Source organism: Balaenoptera physalus, assembly GCF_965194825.1.
Source record: "Balaenoptera physalus genome assembly, chromosome: 13".
Taxonomy (NCBI): domain Eukaryota; kingdom Metazoa; phylum Chordata; class Mammalia; order Artiodactyla; family Balaenopteridae; genus Balaenoptera; species Balaenoptera physalus.
In genome coordinates this window covers 5,795,480-5,815,831 of record NC_138892.1, presented here as the reverse complement: position 1 = coordinate 5,815,831, position 20,352 = coordinate 5,795,480, and the positions used below count along the sequence as shown (strand labels likewise).

The 20,352-nt window shown below is 47.9% G+C and overlaps 1 protein-coding gene across 1 annotated transcript in view; it reads right to left on the bottom strand.

The window, feature by feature from the left end:
- Positions 1-20,352, bottom strand: part of EFCAB6 (EF-hand calcium binding domain 6) — a 252,788-nt gene that overhangs the window by 174,676 nt on the left and 57,760 nt on the right. The window contains exons 7-8 of the mRNA XM_082420556.1: positions 5,502-5,638; positions 1,438-1,550 (exon numbers count right to left, since the gene is read on the bottom strand). Coding sequence (XP_082276682.1) covers positions 1,438-1,550; positions 5,502-5,638 — 250 coding nt within the window. The remainder of the gene's footprint in view (positions 1-1,437; positions 1,551-5,501; positions 5,639-20,352) is intronic.

Here is a 20,352-nt window from a genome sequence, read left to right as displayed (position 1 = left end):
TGAGAAGTGGAACAGAAGCTTTATTCAAAGATGTACAATATTACTAAAAAACAAACAAACAAAAAAATCCTTGAAATGAAGAGAGAATTGAATTTTCAGGTTGAAAATATACTGTGTTCTGGAAAATTGATGCAGAAAGCTTAACACCAAGACATTTCCGAGCTAAATTCATTTAGCACCCTGGAGTCACGTTTTCTCATTTAAAAAAATGGGATAATAATACCCACCTCACAAAACTGTTGAGAGAAATAAAATTAAAATTAAGGTTTACCAAGTAACTACATAGAGCACAATAAGTAGATGTTTTTTAGTGTTATTTTTTATGTGACTTGTTTTGTGTCTTACCTGTCCTATTAAAATATATATACATGTACACATACATACAAACACACACACATACACACACACACACACATACTTCTTAAAGTTAGATTATTTTACTTGGCTTTGTACCCAATGAAGGGTCTAGTAGTACAGGGACTTGCACATGAACTAACAAAATGTAAGGGATGAAAGCATCCTTGGAAGGTTATATTGTCTAGTAATTCCCAAAACGTGGAAGGCTTTGAAAAGTAGAGTCCTGGGGTCTGCTCTAAGCTATCTAGGTTAGTGAAACTGAGCTGAAATCTGAGAATTTGTAATTTCTAAGTTTGCTAGTCAGGCAGATCTGGGAATCATAGAAGGTATTAGTGCATATTTGCTGCAATGAATTGCATTGAAACCAGACAGTGACAACCCATCTTGAATGAGCCAGTCACACGTGGTAAACCCCTGAGGCAAGAAACTGCTTGCCTCAAATGACCAAAAGCCTGGAAGGGAGAATCTCCGATTGCATTTTTCATATACCCATCCTCGAGGAACTGGACCCCTGCTCTCTCCAGAACTGTGCAACTCTGGGCATTATGTTCTAGAGGCTGGGATAAAGACTATCAGTACAAGGAAAGTTTTTCCTTCTCAAGGTTGTATGCCTGCGTGAGCCCGGCTTTACACGTCCAGTATAACCATACCATCTACTCAACTATTTGCATCAAGATCGTTCCCATCGTTAAAGGAGTAACATGTTCATTAACAAAAATTTTTGAAAATACAGAAGTAGCAGAAAGAATCAAACACCCAGAGACATATCACTTAAAGACAATCTGTATTTTGGAATTTCTTTCCAATCATTTACTGATATTCCACATACATTTTCCATGTTATGATTAACTTTATGGAAATCATTGCTTGTGGATGCACATTTTACCATGTCTGTAGTCTGTGACTCACTTAACCCTTTTCCTGTTGTTAGGCATTTACGTTATTCTTATAAATAAAGATACCATGACAGTCTCTGTGGAGAATGCATTTTCCATATTTGAAAGTGTTTCCTTAGGACAGATTCACAGACGAGGAATTACCATGCCAGAGGATATTGAAATCGTACTTTAAAATACTTACCTTGACTTCCCATAGAATATTTAAGGTTCAAGTCATTATTTGTACTGAGGTTCTTCAAAAAAACATTATAATCCACTGCAGTATCTTTATCAATGTTGTAGTGTTTTGCAAACCTAAAATAGAACTGTTCGTTAGTATTCAGAAATTATGATACAGAGAATCTAAATGAAGCAAGTATTTTTTACTAAGGTATCCTTTACTCTGGGGTTGGCATTAATTTTAATGTGTGTTTCTAGCTAGAGCTGGAATGAAGAAGTAAACCCTACGAAATGTTACCGTAAGATTTTAAAAATGCAGATACTCCTGAAACTAACACAATCAACTATACTTCAATTTGAAAATAAATTAAATAATTAATTAATTAATTAAAAATGCAAATATTTAGGAGGCGATCACTTCACTCTCTCTCCAGATGGCTGGATGTACAGATCTGCGTGCACAGGTACGTCTCAGGACCCGCTAAGGGAACACCCCCTGCCTGCACCCCATAGGGTCTTCTCCCTTCTCTGGTGGGGGTGGGTGAGGAGCACCTCTGCAGTCAGACAGCAAAAGCAGGTCCCACTTCCTTTGATAGTTGGGGGGAATGGATCTGAGCCATGAGTCAGCATAAAATTTCTATAACCAGAGAAATCTAGAGCCAGTGGAGGAGAGAACATAGCCCACCTATTTGACAAAGAATATCATTTCGCAGAGAGAAACTGTGCCCAGGATGGCGTATCGTGTTAAAGCAGTCAATGGTGGGAGCAGGGGAGCTTTTCTCGGAGCATTCTAGGATTTCTATGCATAAAGAGAAATTTTGAAAACACTTAACCAAGGTCTCTCGCTGAAATACACTGAGATACTGTTTTTTTAAAGTTAAGATAAATAGAATGTTTGGATTCTTTTTTCCTCTAAAATGAAATTTCTATTATTCCAATCTGCCACTTGATAAATGGTTTTCTAGATGATTTCTGCATTATTACATTTATAAACAATTGCCAGTTTTTAAATGTTTGATTATATTATCTCCATATGTGTTGGTTTCTATAATTATCTAATTTCACGCTGCTTTCTAAAAATTTAGTAATTATCACTTAAAGTAGTTGTTATTTTTCTGTTTCCAAATTTAACAAAGAGTAATGTCATGTATTCATTTCAATGCATACCTTTTTTTCCACTTTGATGAATCTTGCCTATTGTTATAGTAAGAAAAATTATCTTGAGATATGATAGCTGCCAGATGTTAACCTTGAAACTCCCTAAATGGCTCCATCTTTCATCCACAGACTCTGTCTGGCAAAAATAAGCTGTAAGCACAAGAACCCAGAAGGTGGCACCTAAAGTGTTCCTTTTTGAGTTGCCGTCCTACAGAAAGTCCCGGCTACTCTGCAGCTCCAGGAGAATGTCAGGATACCGATAAAAATCTCATCACCAACTTTCCTATTTTTGGTGAAAATTCAGCATCCCTTCAAACTGGTATTGGCTCATAAGAGAATCCTGACCTTTCCTAATGCCCAGCCCACCGCATTCATAATACCTGCTACATAGTCACTGAGAAGAGACAGACACAATTCCATGGTAATATTTCCTACAGATAAAATTCAAAAATGAAGCCTCAGTACTTCTCAAGGATGCAGTATCTCAAAAGGCTTTTTTTAACAAGAATCAAGGCATGGGAGACAGAACCATTCCTAAGACACAGCAACCAAGGCCATTTTCCCAGGAACCTGAAGTGTGGGCAGGAGAACTCACACATGTGCAGACACCCAGGGCAAGACGGTCACATGGGAAAGCCGACTTCAGATGCAAAGGGAATGATGCCAATTGACCCACAAACCTCTCCAGCATCACCACCTAGAACTGTGCCTTGGGCTTCATTCATCTGCCCAGGCAGCAGGCTGAATTCAAGTGAGTTTGTTTGTTTCTTTGTTTCTTTGTTTTTCAAGGTCGCTCATAAATTATTTTACCCGGATTCAAATACTTTGTCCTGCAGGGCAATGGAGAGGAAAGTAGGGTGGTGTGAGATGGAAAAGGAAGAACAAAACCCAGCAGGTCTCGGGACACTCTGGCTAAGTATGGAACTTGGAGATAATCTTCTCCCCCGCTCCTTGTTTCCATAGGCTGGATGGTCTTCTGCAGCCTGAAGAGAACTGTTTCTCAAAGAGTAAAGGGCACTCGTGGAATCTTTACGATTATGATAGCATCGATGTGAAACGAGCACCTACTACGTGCCAGGTACATTGCAGGCGCAGAATCTTCACGCCAGCCTTGCAAGGTGGGCTCCTCAGTCCCCATTTCTTTAAGAGCGAGCAGAGCCTCAGAGAGGCCCAGGAGCTCCCCGAGGCCCCGCAACTAGGGAGGGCAGGCACAGACCTGACCCCCAAGCGTGCCTGGCTTCAAAGCCCAGGACACTCCTACCTCACTGCATGCCGAAGGCTGATATTAAATAGAAAGCTGTTAGATAAAAAAAAGGATTCAAAAATGCATTGTGTTTCCTGCTCAAACACTAAAAAGGCAAAGTTAATACTGAAGCAGCTTCTCAAGGAAAGAGTATATTCTTGAGCATCGATAAGAAAAGCATTAAAGCAATTGAAGAAATGGTTACTTTTGATCTTCCGCTTTTCTATTCTGAAGGAAAGCAGTTCTATTGTGTTAAGTTCCTCAAGCCTTATCATGCAAACAGTATTGTTTTTGAGGCTTAAAAAAATATCTCAAATAAAAATTTGTGGAGTTCTTTATTATTCAATACTTGTGAGATGGGGAAACAGGCAGTAACATTTTTATAGATTTACTAGGTTGGAAACTGCAGTGCCAAACACAAGGTTTATTGTCAAATAAAACACTGTTTTGCTTTTTGATTGCTTGTTTTAGAAGAGTGTTGCTTCTGTTCTATAATTGCGTGCACAAAATTATTTAATTTGTTTTGTTTGGATCTTATTCTGGACATTTTCCCAGTCGGAAAGATGTAAAAATTAAAACATTTATTATGTCTTTTATATTCTGAGGTGGGTTATAAGGAGAAAAAAAAGAAGAAGAAAATATTCAAAATACTGGGAAATATCCATATTTTAAAAGTCTCCTTGCTTTTCAGACCCTGCAGTGCCTGTGAGGTCGTCACACGCCCTCTAGACTTGCTTTTGCTCCAGGAGCAGATTCTTCCACTAACAGAGGCAACACAGTCTTTATAATACTATGCAAGCAACCACAAAGACCCATTTTAGTAGCGATTTATAACTGCGGTGTGATGTGAAACTCTTAGGCTCAGAGTGAAGTGATCAGGCTTGGTACTTTTGTTAATGGCCCAGAGGATATTCAGAAAAGTGGGAAAAGGCAGGAAGAGGAGGAGTGCCTCTTGGCCGAGTACTATATAAATTAGGTTAAACACGCCACCCCCCCCCTTCCAGTGGCTTCCATTCAAAACTCAAGTAGCCACAGAATCCAAGCATTTGGCTTTTCTGAATGATCTGGAGTTTACTGGAGGCTCAAAACAATGTCTGTGCAGGCTTCCACACGCTGCCCTCGAGTCAGGAGCAGGTGGTGGCTTTCAAACGCCAAGAAGCAGCTAACGTCCCCCTGCTGCAATGCCCACCCCAAACTCAGCAACAAAGTCCTCAAAGGAAAATTAAGCTTCTGTTGTTATGTCAGGATGGAGAGCCAATAGGGAGCACATCAACCAACGAATAAATCCTGAAATTTTTCATTCTTCTCCTAACCCCAGGCTTTGAGTAAAAGTCAACTGTGAACTGGAAACCCATGGGCTGGTGGGCGAGGTGCCAGGCAGGCAAAGAGAGACCACTGGTGATGGATGACTTAAATCATCGAGATGTGTTCAGAGCTGCAGGCCAGATGACTCTCACCCGCGGGGACTGGAGGAATTCGAATCGTTAGCTCTCACTTTGGAGAATTCGTGGAGAGCTTCACGAACATGGGAGAAATGCAGATTGAGGACCTCTTTTAAAAACAGTCAAGACAGAGAAGGCAGGAGGGGAGGACGCTGCCTGGACCCAGTGAACCCAACAGGTCCCATTTTGAAACTGGCTGGAAGTTCTACTGAGCAATCTCTCACCATACCTTCGTTTACTTACTTTTTGTATTCATCATCTTTCATCTTCAAACAGAAGGTCTCCAGAACCCTCCTCAGCTCATGCGGTTGGAGCAGACCCGTCTTGTTAACATCAATGAGCTTAAGGGCTTTGATAACAGTTTTAATGTTTTTGAAAATCTGTGTATAAAAAGCGATTTAGGAAAAGTCAAAAGATCCAGTGTTAAAAATCAAGATGGTAATAAAAAAAGTGAACGTGTTTAAATACTTCTTGTAAAATAAAATGTTTTCAAAGACTCACAGTCGTAGGTATTGCAAAATGACATATCTATGGAAAAAAGGACACTTTACATTTCTTGAATGTTTTCAAAGCGATTTTCTCTGTAAATAGTCTTAGCAAGTTTACAAAAAAAGAACTTTTTCTGATGTAAAGCGGTAAGTCTCATACACAATTCATTCCATTTTAGAGTCATATGAAAAATCTTTTTTGTTAATTGATACTTTCAAACCATAATTCTGGCATAGCTGGATTTGGACAATTTTTATTTTTCATAGCCATATGCAAACCATTTTTACTAGGAGCTGAAATATATGAGTGTATATTTCAACCCCTCTGAATTTTTAAAAGATATTACAGGAAAGTTTTATAGTGATCTTTCCCAAATTCAGCAAATGCATATTTATTGGGCACACAGACCTGAAAGGCATTTGGTTAGGTCCCGTGGAGACGCGGGGCCGTGTGCCTGCCCTGAGCCACTTCTATGTAAAGGAGAGAAACACCCGCCAGGGCTCACCCGTGCCAAGCACAGAGCCCTGTGACTGCACCATCCCGAGCCACAGGAAGGACGTACCGTTTCCCCACTTTCAGATAAAACCGAGGGTGGGAGAGGCCACATGAGTTGCCCATCATCACCTGGTTAGACGATAATGATGCTGGGGTTCAAACTCAAGTCCACCCCCAAACTGCACCTCCCGCAGAGCAGATAAGGCATGTAAATAAATATTCACCAAGATAGGAACCATGGGAACAAGAGCCAAACACCAGAGACAGACAAGCGAGGAGCTGTGGGTCTTCACACAAGAGAACAACACTTCCAGCAGAGCCACCTGGGAGGCTTCCTGCAGGAGGTGGCATCTGAGCCAGGAGGGGGCCGGGGCAGGACAGGACAGTAAGGCACTGAGTACAGCTGGGCGTGAAGGGGGTTGCGGATGAAGGGTGATGAACGTCTGGTATGGCCGGATCCTGGGAGGTCTGACTCTGCATCCTGTACTAGATCACATCCAAGTCCAGCCCAGACTCGGAGGGAAATTAGTGCACCTTAACGAAGGAGTTTAGGGGAGACTCTAAGATGAACAGGCTTGTTCCCAGTTTCCTCAACGCCTTCTCTGACGGGTCCCTAGACTGTCTCTGACCTGAAGGAGCCTCCTGCCAGCCCGCTCCCGGGGTGGCCGTCTTAGGGATCACGCAGGAGGAACCACTGAGCTGGCGGGAGGATGGCCTCTGCCCCAGCTCCTCCCAGCCGGGTCATCTGGGGCCCTCCTGCCTCCGCGCCCCCGGCTCCCCCGGGGACGTGAGCCGACCTCTGACTCAGCTCCTGTCCTCCCGTCCAGAGGTCACCTGCCTGCTCACACTCATGCCTCGTCACCAGTAACTGCCGCTCTCCAAAACAAAGTCCCACGTCCAACGCCCCCCATCTTTCAGCCCGAACCCCAACACCCTTCTCCCCTCCGGGACCCCAACTGCTGCTCCCTCTCCTTCTCACGCCTCCCCACGGCCCATCTTTACAGTGACCCGGTGCCCGTGTGCTTGACCGCCACCTCCCTCCTCCTGCCTCCCCGGTCTTGGCTAGACTCTAACCCTGGTCAGATCCAACTCACCGCCTCTTCCAAGCGCCTGACGCGGTCGGAGAGGACGGGCCATCAAGCACTCACCTGGGTCCCCTCGCTCAGGACCACCAGCCCCGCCAGCAGGCCCGCTCACCCGCCACTGGGCACCTTTCCCACCTTCTCCGCTCTCCGCCTCCCTTCCCACCCCGCCTCCTTCCTCTCCGCTGATAACCTTCCTCCTCACTTGCAGAGAAACCAGAAGCAACTGGAAGGCAAGGCCCGTGCTCCCCGACACACCCAACCTGTGTGCCTCCGCACCCGGCCTCCGGCCTCCGGTCCCGCTCCGGGCCGCCGCTGCTCTCGCGCCCGTGAGGAACAGCTCGTGCCCCGCCGTCCCCGGCTCTGAGCTCGTGTCCACGGTGACGAACCATCTTAGAGGTGAGCCCTCCCTCCTCGCCTCGCCTCGCCCCCAGCCACTCCTTCCCTTTTGCAGAAATCCCCCCTCGAAAGCTGTCTGTGCGTCCAGTCTCCAGCCTGTCCCCCCACACACCCGATCAGTTCCGTCCACACCACTGCACAGAAACTGTGACCTTGTCAGGGCGACCTTGCCAGGCCCGGCGGCTCCTGGGCGCCCATCTTGCTGTCTCCGCAGCAGCCCTCCTCCCAGCTCACCGCCCCTTCTTCCTGGACGTACGCCTTCCCCCCGGCTTCCACGCTCCCGGCCAGGGTTCTCCTTGGCTTTCTGGCTCGGGCTTGGCCTGGTCCCTGCCGGTCCCTCCTCATCTCCCGGCCTCTGAGCTCTGGGCCCCTGCGGACTCGGGCCTCGGGTCTCCTGGCTGGTCTAAGCACTCTCCCTCCCTCCCGGGCGGCCCAGGCCTGTGGCCTTAACGAGCAGCTGATGCCTCTCAGTGTCTGTCTCCAGCCCCGGCTCCTCCTCGGAGCCCCGTCAGGACGTCCAGCTCTAGAGGCCAGCAGACGCCCAGCCTCGCCCCATCCCACCGTGGCCGGGCCTTCCCGCCACATTCTTCGCTCACATCCCACGTCCGGCCTAGCCCGAGAGCCCAGCGGCCCTCCCTTCAGCACGTTTCCAGAACCGGCCCAGTCTCTCCGCCTCACACCCTACTGGCTGGGCTGGTGCGACGGGCTCCCATTTGGGCCCCCAGTGTCCAGGCCCGACCCCACAGCTGAGGCTCCAGCAGCAGCCGGGGTTCTGTGTAGCTAAGGTTGAGCACGCCCTCCAGCCGCTCTCGTCCCCTCCGGGTCAAAGGCCGGAGCCCCGCAGACCGGCTCCTGGCGGCTCTCCCGCCTCATCCCCCCGCCGCCCGCTGGCTCATTGCCTTCGGGCCACGCAACGGTCCCTCTGCTTCTCGTGAGTGCCAGCCAGGCACCTCCTGCCTCAAGGCCTTTGCATTTGCTGTTCCTTCTGTCTGGAAACTTCTTCCCCAGACACCCACTGGCTCTGCCCTCACTTCCCGCAGGTCTTGGCCCAGATGTCAGCTGATCCAAAAGGCCTTTCCTGACCCCACCCCCAGCACTCATCTTCTGCAGGGTGCTTCTCACCTACGAACTTAATGCTCGTCTTTACTGTCTGTCTCTCCCTCTGGAAAGTGCGCTCCCTGAGAGCGGGGCTCTGTTCACTGCCTCACGCCGGGGTCTAGAACAGCCTCTGACAGTGTACGTGCTCAGTAAGCATGTGCTTGAGTGAATGAATGAATGAATCCATCTTCTTTTCACCTGCCTGGAAGAAAGCCACACTCTGAGGACACCCTGTTATATGTCGACAAACACACACCTCCTTGGGGCCAATCCTGAATGTAACAATGATTACATTCAATGTAATAAAGATTACAATAATATGATAATTGAACAAACGTGAATTGGATGTTTGCAAGGCCCTGTGCTGAACTGTATACACATCTCCTGCTTCTACTGACTAGAGAGCGTTGGCTGAAATGAGCTTAATATTCAAAACCAGGAAGACCGAGCAAGGAAGAGCCGGGAGAGCATCAGCTGGAGCGAAACCGCTCATGCATGTCCGCCCTCCGCTCCACCACTTTGTCTAAAAGCACAGGGCCCAGCCACAGAGAGCGCCTGTGCCCGTGGCCAAAAAAAACCCTCGGCACCTTGTCTGCTGCCAAACCCTGATTCACCTCTTCTGGGAGCACATGAGGCGATGCGCTTTTTTAAAACCCAAAGTAACCCAGATGGACCCAGCGTGGAAAGCAGGGAAGCAGCAAATCTGGCACAGAACTCACACCCACCAGAGGTATGTCTCCAAGTTTCTTATCATTTGTCAGACTGAAGTTTGGCAAGATCTAGATGGAGCTGCAGATGGTGAGGCTTATCAGAGGCACCAGAGTTAGGGCCGTGGTGTGAAGACTTGTCCCACCCGGTGACGGGAAAGAAGAAAAACACAAAGGAGTAAAAGGACCTGCCCCTGCCTCGCCCCGCTTCCCTGTCCCTTGGAAAGGGAGAAGAGGTGGGAGAGGAAGCGGCAGAGAGAGAAATCGGGGTGGTGCGGGCAGCAAACGGCTCCTCTCTGGGCCAGCCAGACGTCTGCCACTTGGGTCCAACTGGGACACGTGTGCACTGAGAGCCACCCGCTCTGAGCCTCTGCTCCTTCCACCCCAGCCCCAGCTCTCACCCCCCCAAGGCCCTGGGCTCCAGCCACACTGAGCTCCCTCGCTTCACAAGCCCTCGGGGGTCTCTTCACCGCGCCCAGAGCCCTGGACGATCTGACCCCACCACCTCCTGACCTCACCCGCCAAGTCCCCTGCCCCTTCCTGCTCCAGCTACACAGGCCTCCCTGCGCGTTCTCACACACACCAGGCGCGCTCAGCCATCAAGGCTTCTGCACGTCTGGCCCCCTCCGCTGGACGGCTCCCTCGAGGCCCTCATTCAGGTCTCGGTCATGTGTCACCTGCCCCGAGAGGCCTTCCCGATGACCTGCACAAAAACGCACCCTCGTCCCTCTTCTCCTTCGCGTTCACCCACACCGGCACATTTCATATTTCGGTCTCTGTTTATTGCCTTTCTTCTTCCATTGAAATGTAAATGCCACGGGAGGGGATCTGGTTTCATTTGCTGCTGTATCCTTAGGCTTAGAACAGTCCCTGCACACAGTGGATGCTCATAAACATTTGCACAGTGAGTTTACAGCCGTGCTGCTGCCCGAACGCCTGCCCGTCCTCCGCTCCGGGGCAGGAGCTGGCGCCGGCTCTCCTGCTCTTCTGACTGCACTTCCATCCCGACACTGGCCCCCTGACCTCCATCTTGACATCTTGGTGAATTCCTGCCTGAAAGTGGTACCCAGCTCCTCGCCTGCAGGAGGGGACCTCCCTACTCCCTGCCTGGCCTCTGCTCTCCAGGAGCTCCATCCCCCTTCACTTCCCCACTGCTTCTCGGGAGGAGGGCTCAGAGAGGGCCAAATCCACGGAGAGGGGAGAAATGCTGCACAGCTCACGGGAGGAAAGGGGCCTCCTTCCAAATCCAGCTTCTCAGAAAGGAAAGCGTGGCCTTGCCCTGTGAGGGCCCAGAGACCAGCTTGAGAAAGGTGCTCTCCTGGACCGGCTCCAGCGCCTCTGTTGGCCGAGCTCCCTTTCCCGCGTTCCAGGTGATGCACACTCCTGCCTGCTGCCTGTTTTTATATGCCTGCAAGCTAAGAATGGTTTTTACATTTTTAAACGGTTGAAAAAAATCAAAAGAAGGATATTTTGTGACTCGTGAAAGTTATCTGCGTTTCAAATTTCAGGATCCAAAAGTAAATTTTATTGGCGCCCAGCCGCGCCCCGTTCATTTATGTAAATGAGCTGCCTCGGGCTGCTTCCCCTACAGGGCCAGAGCTGAGTAGTCAGACTGAGCAGTCTGGCCGGCCAAAATACAAATATTTACCATCTTCACAGAAAAAGTTCACAACCCCTGTTCCACTCCCTCCCATGTAACCCCAAACATCTGAGTGGGTGGTAGGTGTCAGGCAGCTTCAGGTGCACAAACACAGAAGCAATGAGGATTTAAAAAGAAAACCAAAACAATAGCTAATTATGACTTTAAGGCTCAGGAGCCAGGAAATGGCCTGAGGCCCTCTGAAGACCTGCCTCAAGTCTTCTCTTCCCAGCCACCTGCCCCAGACTCAGTCCCCGCTCCATCCTGGGCAGCCAGGGCCCCAGCCAGGAGACGCTTCCCCCCACCTATGCTCTGAGCCCTGCGCCAGACTTAGGAGTACACCGCCCCGCCCGGCCCCCTGCTAGACCCCCCAGCTCCCTGCTGAACCCCAGGCCCCCACGGCCCCCAGGCTCCCCCTGCAGCGCCACAGACCCCGCGAGAAGGGCAGCATCTGACCCTCTTCTTGTCCTCCGAGCCCCCATCTGGGGAGATGACTGAGCCCTGGGGATGATTCAGAACCAAGCAATCTAGGGAAGCGAACCACAGTGAAGATGCACTAAAAAGGCTCGCTTCTTCCATCTGGACAGCAGGGCTGGGAAAAAGCAGGATAGAAAGCCTTAAAGTTCTGAAGTATGGCTACATAAACCAGGACTCGTTCACCTAACATTTCAAGAAAAGGAAAAAAAGCCCCATTTCACACAGGAGTACAAAAGGAGGAAGTGATTACTGAAAAGGAAGTGATAAGAGGAAAATTAAATTAAAACTTTCCCCAAAAGATTTAGATGAATTCATGGAGGGCAGACTCACAAGTGTTGCTACATGGAGCAGAGAATATCTGTCCTGAAGAGTAAAGCCAGGGAGGGAGTAGGGAACAGAAACCTCCTCCAGATACAGAAAACTACAGAAGGTACCCCGGGCTGCCATCGTTCGGGTAACCTTGGAACAGTGACCTGACTCTTCCGAACTTCAGTTTCCTTGTCTGTGAAATGGGAATGAAGAAGGGCACTGCATCAGCATGTGCAGATAAAATGAGCTCACGTGGACTTCCCTGGTGGCGCAGTGGTTAAGAATCTGCCTGCCAATGGAGGGGACACGGGTTCAGTCCTTGGTCAGGGAAGATTCCACACGCCGCAGAGTAACTCAGCCTGTGCGCCACAACTACTGAGCCTGCGCTCTAGAGCCCACAAGCCACAACTACTGAAGCCCATACGCCTAGAGCCCGTGCTCCACAACAAGAGAAGGCACCGCAATGAGAAGCCCATGCACCGCAACAAAGAGAAGCCCCTGCTCGCCACAACTAGAGAAGGCCTGCACACAGCAACAAAGACCCAACGCAGCCAAAAATAAAATATAAATAAATTTATAAGAAAGAAAGAGAGAAAGAAAAATGGGTAGATATAGTGGAATTTCATCAAAATTCATTTAAAAAAAAAGAAATGAGCTCATGTGTGCAGGTACCTCACAGGGAACATACTCAATAGATGGTGGTCTGATAGGAATTGCTGATCAGGACCAAAGGCTGAGGACAGAGATATAAATAACCATATAACCACACACACGTGCTGGAGAATAGTAACTGGCAGAACCAGCACTAATCCCCCCACACCAGCCAGCTCCTCTACCTCCTTCAGAAAGTCTTGAGCGGACAGGAGTCCAGGGCCAAGAACAGGGCCTGGATCAACGAATAAGTGTTAAGTGGATGAATGTATGGATGATGGATGGATGGATGGATGGATGGATGGGTGGATGGATAGACAGACGGATGATGGATGGACAAATGGACAGACAGAAGGATGGATGGATGGATAATAGATGGATGGATAATAGATGGATGGACAGATGGAGGGATAGATGGAGGCATGCATGCATGGATAAGTGATAGATGGATGAACAGATGAACAGATGGGTGGATGGGTGATTGCAGCATTCATGGGGAAGAAGCTTTGGTGAGCCAGTGAAATCCTTGTATAGACAGGACTGGTGCCTGCAGAATGGCAGATAGGCATGTCATTTCTGTGGACACAGTGATCTGCTCTACACCTTCCTGGGGGAAGAAACTGAGAATTGAACAGAGGTAGCAGAGCAGGAGGGGAAGATTAGAGTGGTCTACATGCCTATTGTTGGCATGGACAGGACATGTGAATTTTCCATGAGTTAAGTGGAGAACAAGAAAGGTAGAAGGCTAACAATGAAGTATCAGAAAGAGAAATTAAGGAAACAATTCCACTTACCATCACATCAAAAAGAATAAAACGCCTAGCAATAAACCTATCTCAGGAGGCGAAAGACCTGTACTCCAAAAACTATAAGACACTGATGAAAGAAATTGAAGATGACACAAACAGATGGAAAGATATACCATGTTCTTGGATTGGAAGAAGCAATATTGTTAAAATGACCATACTACCCAAGGCAATCTACAGATTCAATGCAATCCCTATCAAAATACCAATGGCATTTTTCACAGAACTAGAATAATTTTAAAATTTGTGTGGAAACACAAATGACCCTCAAACGGTCTTGAGAAAGAAGAACAGAACTGGAGGAATCATGCTCCCTGACTTCAGACTATACTACAAAGCTACAGTAATCAAAACAGTATGGTACTGACACAAAAACAGACTCATAGATCAATGGAACAGGAGAGAGAGCCCTGAAATAAACCCACACACTTATGGTAATCTATGACAAAAGAGGCAAGAATATACAGTAGAGAAAAGACTGTCTCTTCAACAAGTGGTGCTGGGAAAACTGGACAGTTACATTTGAAAGAATGAAATTAGAACATTCTCTAACACCATATACAAAAATAAACTCAAAATAGATTAAAGACCTAAATGTAAGACTGGATGCTATAAAACTCCTTGAGGAAATCATAGGCAGAACATTCATTGACATAAATTGCAGCAATATTTTTTGGATCCATCTCCTAAAGCAAAGGAAATAAAAGCAAAAATAAACAATTGGGACCTAATTAAACTTAAAGCTTTTGCACAGCAAAGGAAACCATCAACAACAAAAAAAGACAACCTACTGAATGGAAGAAAATATTTGCAAATGATATGACTGATAAGGGATTAATATCCAACATACATAAACAGCTCATACAACTCAACATCAAAAAAACAAACAACCCGATTAAAAAATGGGCAGAAGAATTGAGTAGGCATTTTTCCAAAGAGGAAATGCAGATGGCCAACAGGCACATAAAAAGATGCTCAACATCGCTAATCAGCAGGGAAATGCAAATCAAACCCACAATGAGAACTCACCTCACACCTGTCAGAATGGCTAACATCAAAAAGAACACAAATAAAAAATGTTGGTGAGGATGTGGAGAAAAGTGAACTCTCCTATTGTTGGTGGGAATGTAAATTGGTGCACTATGGAAAACAGTATGGAGGTTTCTCAAAAAAAAGAAGAAAAAAAAATAGAACTACCATATGACGCAGTAACTCCATTCCTTGGTATATAACCCAAAAAACCAAAAACACTAATTTGAAAAGGTACATGTACCCCAATGTTCATAGCAGCACTATTTATAATTGCCAAGATATGGAAGGAACTTAAGTATCCATCAACAGATGAGTGGCTAAAGAAGGTACGGTATATACAATACATGCAATGGAATACTTCTCAGCCATTAAAAAGAATGAAATTTTGCCATCTGCAGCAACATGGATGGATTTGGAGGGCATTACGCTAAGTGAAATAAGTCAAATAGAGAAAGACAAATACTGTACGATATCACTTACATGTGGAATCTAAAAAATACAACAAACTAGTGAATATAGCAAAAAAGAAGCAGACTCACAAATATAGAGAACAAACTAGTGGTTACCAGTGGGGAGAGGGGAGGGGCAACACAGGGGTAGGGAAGTGGGAGGTACAAACTATTGGGTGTAAGAGAGGCTCAAGGACGTATTGTACAACACAGGAAAATAGCCAATATTTTGTAATAACTGTAAATGGAAAGTAACCTTTAAAATTTGTATTAAAAAAATTTTTTTAAAAGAAAAAGAAAGGTAGAAGGCTTGAGCTGTCCTGCTCCCAGGGCTGCTCCTCAAGTGAGGGGACAACACACGGCTTGAGAAGGCGAGGTGGACCACCGGCAGGAGGGCTGAGGAGGTGCAGGGGGATTAGCCAGAGCTGCTCCTCACCAGAAGACCACAGAGTTTGGAGGCCCCCAAAGCACTGTCCTAGTAACTCCCCACGTGCCCCCCGAGAGCAGCCTTCACCTGCTCCCCACAGAGGACACCAGCGAAGGGAGAAGGAGGCCAGCTCCCCTTCCTCAGCCCTCATCACGGATCCCACGAACCGGGGAGGAAGGAAGCAGAAGGAGGGAGAGAGTCGCCGACGAGCCGGCAGCCCCCCTGGCCCACTCCCTCCCCCCACCCCGGGGCCTGTGGAGCTGGAAGGAGGGAGGAGCGGCCAGCTGAGCTGCATCTGAGCTCCGGGTTTACAACTGGACTAGTCTACGCCGGGCTTGTTCTACCTGAATGTGACCAGAGAGCCATGGGATCTGCTAAGACAGCCTTTGGGGACGGGGAAGGCAGATGCGCCCGCGCCTGCTTAAGAAGCAAAGAATCAAACTGTTTCATATTTGTACCCCACTGAGTTCAGATGGTTCAATAAATTGCTAACAGTGGATGTGATTCTTACTCTAGAGTTCTTTGTTTAAAATTCTTTTTATAGTACTGGGAGCTCCAGGAAGGAAAGCTGTGAACCCAAATAAATATGACCACCCAGACTTGAAAGGAGGTGAGAAAAGGCCTAAGGTTTCCTCCCTGGAGCCCAGAATTCCCCCTCTCCAGGCCTGGCTCTGGTGGGGCCCCTCCCGGGGGAAGGCAAACCTTCCTCGGGCCAGAGGGCAACCTGCACCAGGCTATCCAAATTGGCTCCTGATTCACTGTTTTCTGTTCCCTCCTCACCTGGAGCCACCTTCCTCACCTGGTTTCTAGCAGCAGGGGGTCGGGGACGGCAGCCCACCCGCCTGCCTGTGGACTGAGACGCAGGGGAGGGGGCCTGTGGCCGCCCCTCTGTCTTGGCTCCGCAGCAAAACGCAGGGCTCGGCAGCCACTGCTGTCAGTCTGGCACCTTTCTGTCACCACGACTAAACTCATTTTAAATTTAAGGAGTACATTTTAAAAATTGAAGCCAAGAAAAAGGATTCCTCTTACAATAAACACATCAATGCTCATTTTCCTTATTATTCTACTTTTGGTTATTTCGTATAAAATCTTTAATTAAAGTTTTTCTTTGAAATTGTCATTATCAACCCAGAAGAAAGAAAGGGGGAAGAAAAGAACAACACAGCTGTGCAGATATGCAGCCTATTCAGGACGAAATGAACTGGAACGGAGTAAGCAGCCTGACTGTTATGTTCTTGGTTTTGGCTCTGTATTCTCAACAGCGCAGTCTAACTTGTCACTTTATATCGATTCCATCTGTTTACACTCTGCAGAGTATTGGCTTCCTACCGTGAACATTTCCTATTTACCAGCTGGTAGAGATGGTCCAAACCAGATAGGAAAAAATTAGACTACATTCAGAACCTCGTAAACACAAACTTTCAATCTGGGGACGACGTGTGGAAGGAGCGGCGCTGGCACTGCTCCCCTTTCACAAAGGGGCTGACTTCCGTTCCCGGCTCCGGAGCTGCCCCCCCAGGCCCAGGGCTAGGCATTGAAGTACTGAACAGATGCAAACGCTGCCTTTACCACAGATTGAATAAGCTCACATAAAAAGACATCTAAAGGAGACCCACGAAAACAGAGAAACAGGGAGCTGACTAAAAAAGAGCTACGGCAACCTAAAAGTCATAGTTCCTATGACAGAGCAAAAATCCAAAAGTCTGATTTGGGGTTTCCTTGCAGCCACAGTGAAAAGGGAAACTTCCTGTCCTATACACCACAGGCCACGTAGACCTCCCCCTACATTTGATTTTCATTTTTTAAATGCCCACCTGCTACAAGTAGCTTAAAGTCGTCTAATAAGAAATTCTAGCTACTCACTGAACTTCTGACACAGCTATGAGAATAAGCCCCAAGTCTAAATACCTAGGGCTTTAAAAAGGCTGCCAAATCAAGGAGAAATCTTTCCCATCTCTCCTTCTTTCTAACCTAGCCCACACTCATAGGATGGAAGCTCCTCCCCGGGCACCACAGGCCAAGAATACTGAGGCCGCGGTCACCCCGACGCCTGACGCTCATAGAGCAGAGCTGCACACCAGGAGGGGCAAGCCGCTCCCCTCCCAGGAACTCCATGGCAGCCCTCACGCAGCAGAGGTGCTCAGCAAACGCAGGCTGACGGTGCTGGTGAGGGGCTGGCTACTTCCAGGGCCTGGGGACGGGTACCCCTGCCTCCAGCTGCTCTCCCATCGGGTGCATCCATTACTCTGCTGACGCCGTCTCCTAAATTCCCCGTCTCGTGTCAGCATCCCCTATCGGAAGCCTTCAATGAACTGCCACCACCAGCACCACCCTTTGCCCCTCGCTTTAGGGTTAATGCCTCCACCTTCTTCTCCAGCCTGCGTTTCAAAATGGCTCTGTCCTCTGTTCCATCTTGCCTTGAGAAACAGAACTCCCCACAGAAGCGTCACAGAGCCGGTGACCCCGCCCCGGCCGCGTCTCCACTGCCTTCAGCTCCGCGTCCTCTCCTTCCGCCAGGCTGCAGTCCTGAAAGCTGTCCCAAGTCCCACCCTCTGCCCCGTCCTCAGCAGGCACTGACAGCCCAGCCACGGTCCAACTCAAGCTCCAGTCTCACCTTTCTCGTCAAGCTTTTCCTGGCTACCCCAATTACTGTGAACTTTTCCTGCAGAGCCTTATTTACTCATCCTGTAAATATTTATTGAACTCATATTAGGTGCTCAATATGTTCTGTTTGAAAACATAGGATCTGTTTAAGGCACTAAAGTTCCAACAGTGAGCAGGACAGAGAAGGTGCCCACTCCCAGGGAACATATTTCCTAGTAATGAACAAGTCAACAAACAAAACCTCAGGATGTCCTAAGTGTTGAGGAATTTTAGATAGTGTAGTCCAAGGAATTTCCAGGGGGCAGACCTGTCATGCTGAGTGCCAAAAGCCAGGTTTTTGTCCGATGTTTATTCAGCAGGTGACCAGAAGCCACAGGGCGTCTTAACCAACGGGGTCTGATGACATCTGACTCATGTTTTGAACAGATAGCTCTGATGTCACATGAAATGGAGACTGTAAGGGGCAAGAGTGGGAACAGGAAGAGCAGTGCAGGGGTTACTGACAGCGCACAGGGTGGAGACCCAGCGCCAGCGGGGATGCAGACAGGTGGATGGGCTCAGGATACGGCACAGGGCGCAGCCGACAGGATGTGCCCGCGGACTGGACTGGGGAGAGGGGCCGGTAAGGGAAAGATGGGAACCAAGGCTAAGCCTGTTTCTGCTTGAATGACCCACTGAACGGTGGAACCGTTTACTAAGACGGAGGGAGGTCCGGGGAGGAAGGCTTCCCGGGGTGTGGGAAGGAGGACCACCAGCAGCCCTGGTTTGGTCTGTGGACAGTGGTGAGTCTGGGGCCGAAGCTGGAGACAGAAACATGGGCGCCATCGGCACACAGGCCTCTTCGCAGCTTTAAATCGTGAATGACCGCGTACTATCATTTAACCTTCCACACAATAGCTCATTTGTCTTATCTCCTCCAAATGTGAACTCCTAATTTTTTGAGTAACTTCTATGGGCCCTGCACTATGGTAAGTTCATTTTATATTTATTCTCATAAATAATCTCAACAACATTGGAAAAATCTTGCAATATTGCTTCCCCATTACACAGCTGAGAAAAAAGTTTCCAGAGAGACTGGTTTGCTCAGGGTCACTCAGATAGTGAGCGTCTCAGTTCAGATGCACACTCAGCCTGCGGAGTCCAAAGGTTCCAGCCTCCCCCATGCCACCATCCCATCCCCCCACTCCACCATCCCGTCCCCACACTCCACCGTCCCGTCCCCCCACTCCACCGTCCCGTTCCCCTCTCTCCACCGTCCCTCCCCCCACTCCACCGTCCCGTCCCCTCTCTCCACCGTCCCGTCCCCCCACTCCACCGTCCCGTCCCCTCACTCCACCGTCCCGTCCCCCCCACTCCACCGTCCCGTCCCCTCACTCCACCGTCCCGTCCCCCCACTCCACCGTCCCGTCCCCCCCACTCCACCGTCCCGTCCCCCCCACTCCACCGTCCCGTCCCCCCACTCCACCGTCCCGTCCCCCCACTCCACCGTCCCGTCCCCTCACTCCACCGTCCCGTCCCCTCACTCCACCATCCCGTCCCCCAACGCCACCAGCCTGTCCCCATGACACCACACTGTTTTAAACACTCAACCCTGCAATCTCGTGTGTACTATTGACTTGCCACATGCAAGAAGATTTTTTTTTTTAAGAGAAACTTAGTCTGAAATAATATCAATTCTGACATAACAAAATCTTTGCTTTAGTTTTCTGATGAAGCCTTCAGTAAACTACTAATAGAGCAACCAAAAATAGGTCCTGGGGTAGAAGCATTTTCAATATCATTTCTTTATAAAATGGCAGCTGATTACTTTGTTATGTGAAATTCTCTAGATCCAATGTAAGCACGACTCTTCATTTAGCTGCACAGAGACACAGGAATAAGAGCTGTGACATTATTAATCACTATACTTAGTTATGATTGATAGGCTTTTCTGCAGGAGGAAGAAGTGCCTCAGATACAATCTGTCCCAACAGCTCTGCGATATGCTAATATTTTCTGCAGACGAAAGAGAAGTTGTGTTCAAATACCTGCTATAATAGGTAATTAATACCAAGTGCACCAGAGGAGAGATGATAAAAGTGGGATTAGGAGAATATTACGAATTAACCAAAAGCTTGCATGTTTTAGTAAACGGCCTCATTTTGAGTTTGACACGGTCTTTTTATTAGGCAAACAGACTGCATTCTGATACATTCGTTTGTGCTAATGTGGTGTTCTAATGTTAAGGTATGTTTATGAAACGGTTGTGATCCTAACAACTGTTTCTTATCCCTCAAGCAATAATTTTTTAAATTTCTTTTTTAAGAAAATTCACCTATTTAAGAATATGGATATACCCATCACTTGTGTCTTCACTTTTGTGAAGATATTACCGACCAAGCAAGCAGCTTAGTACCTCTAATTATTTACTAATTGCTTCTGAAATGACTA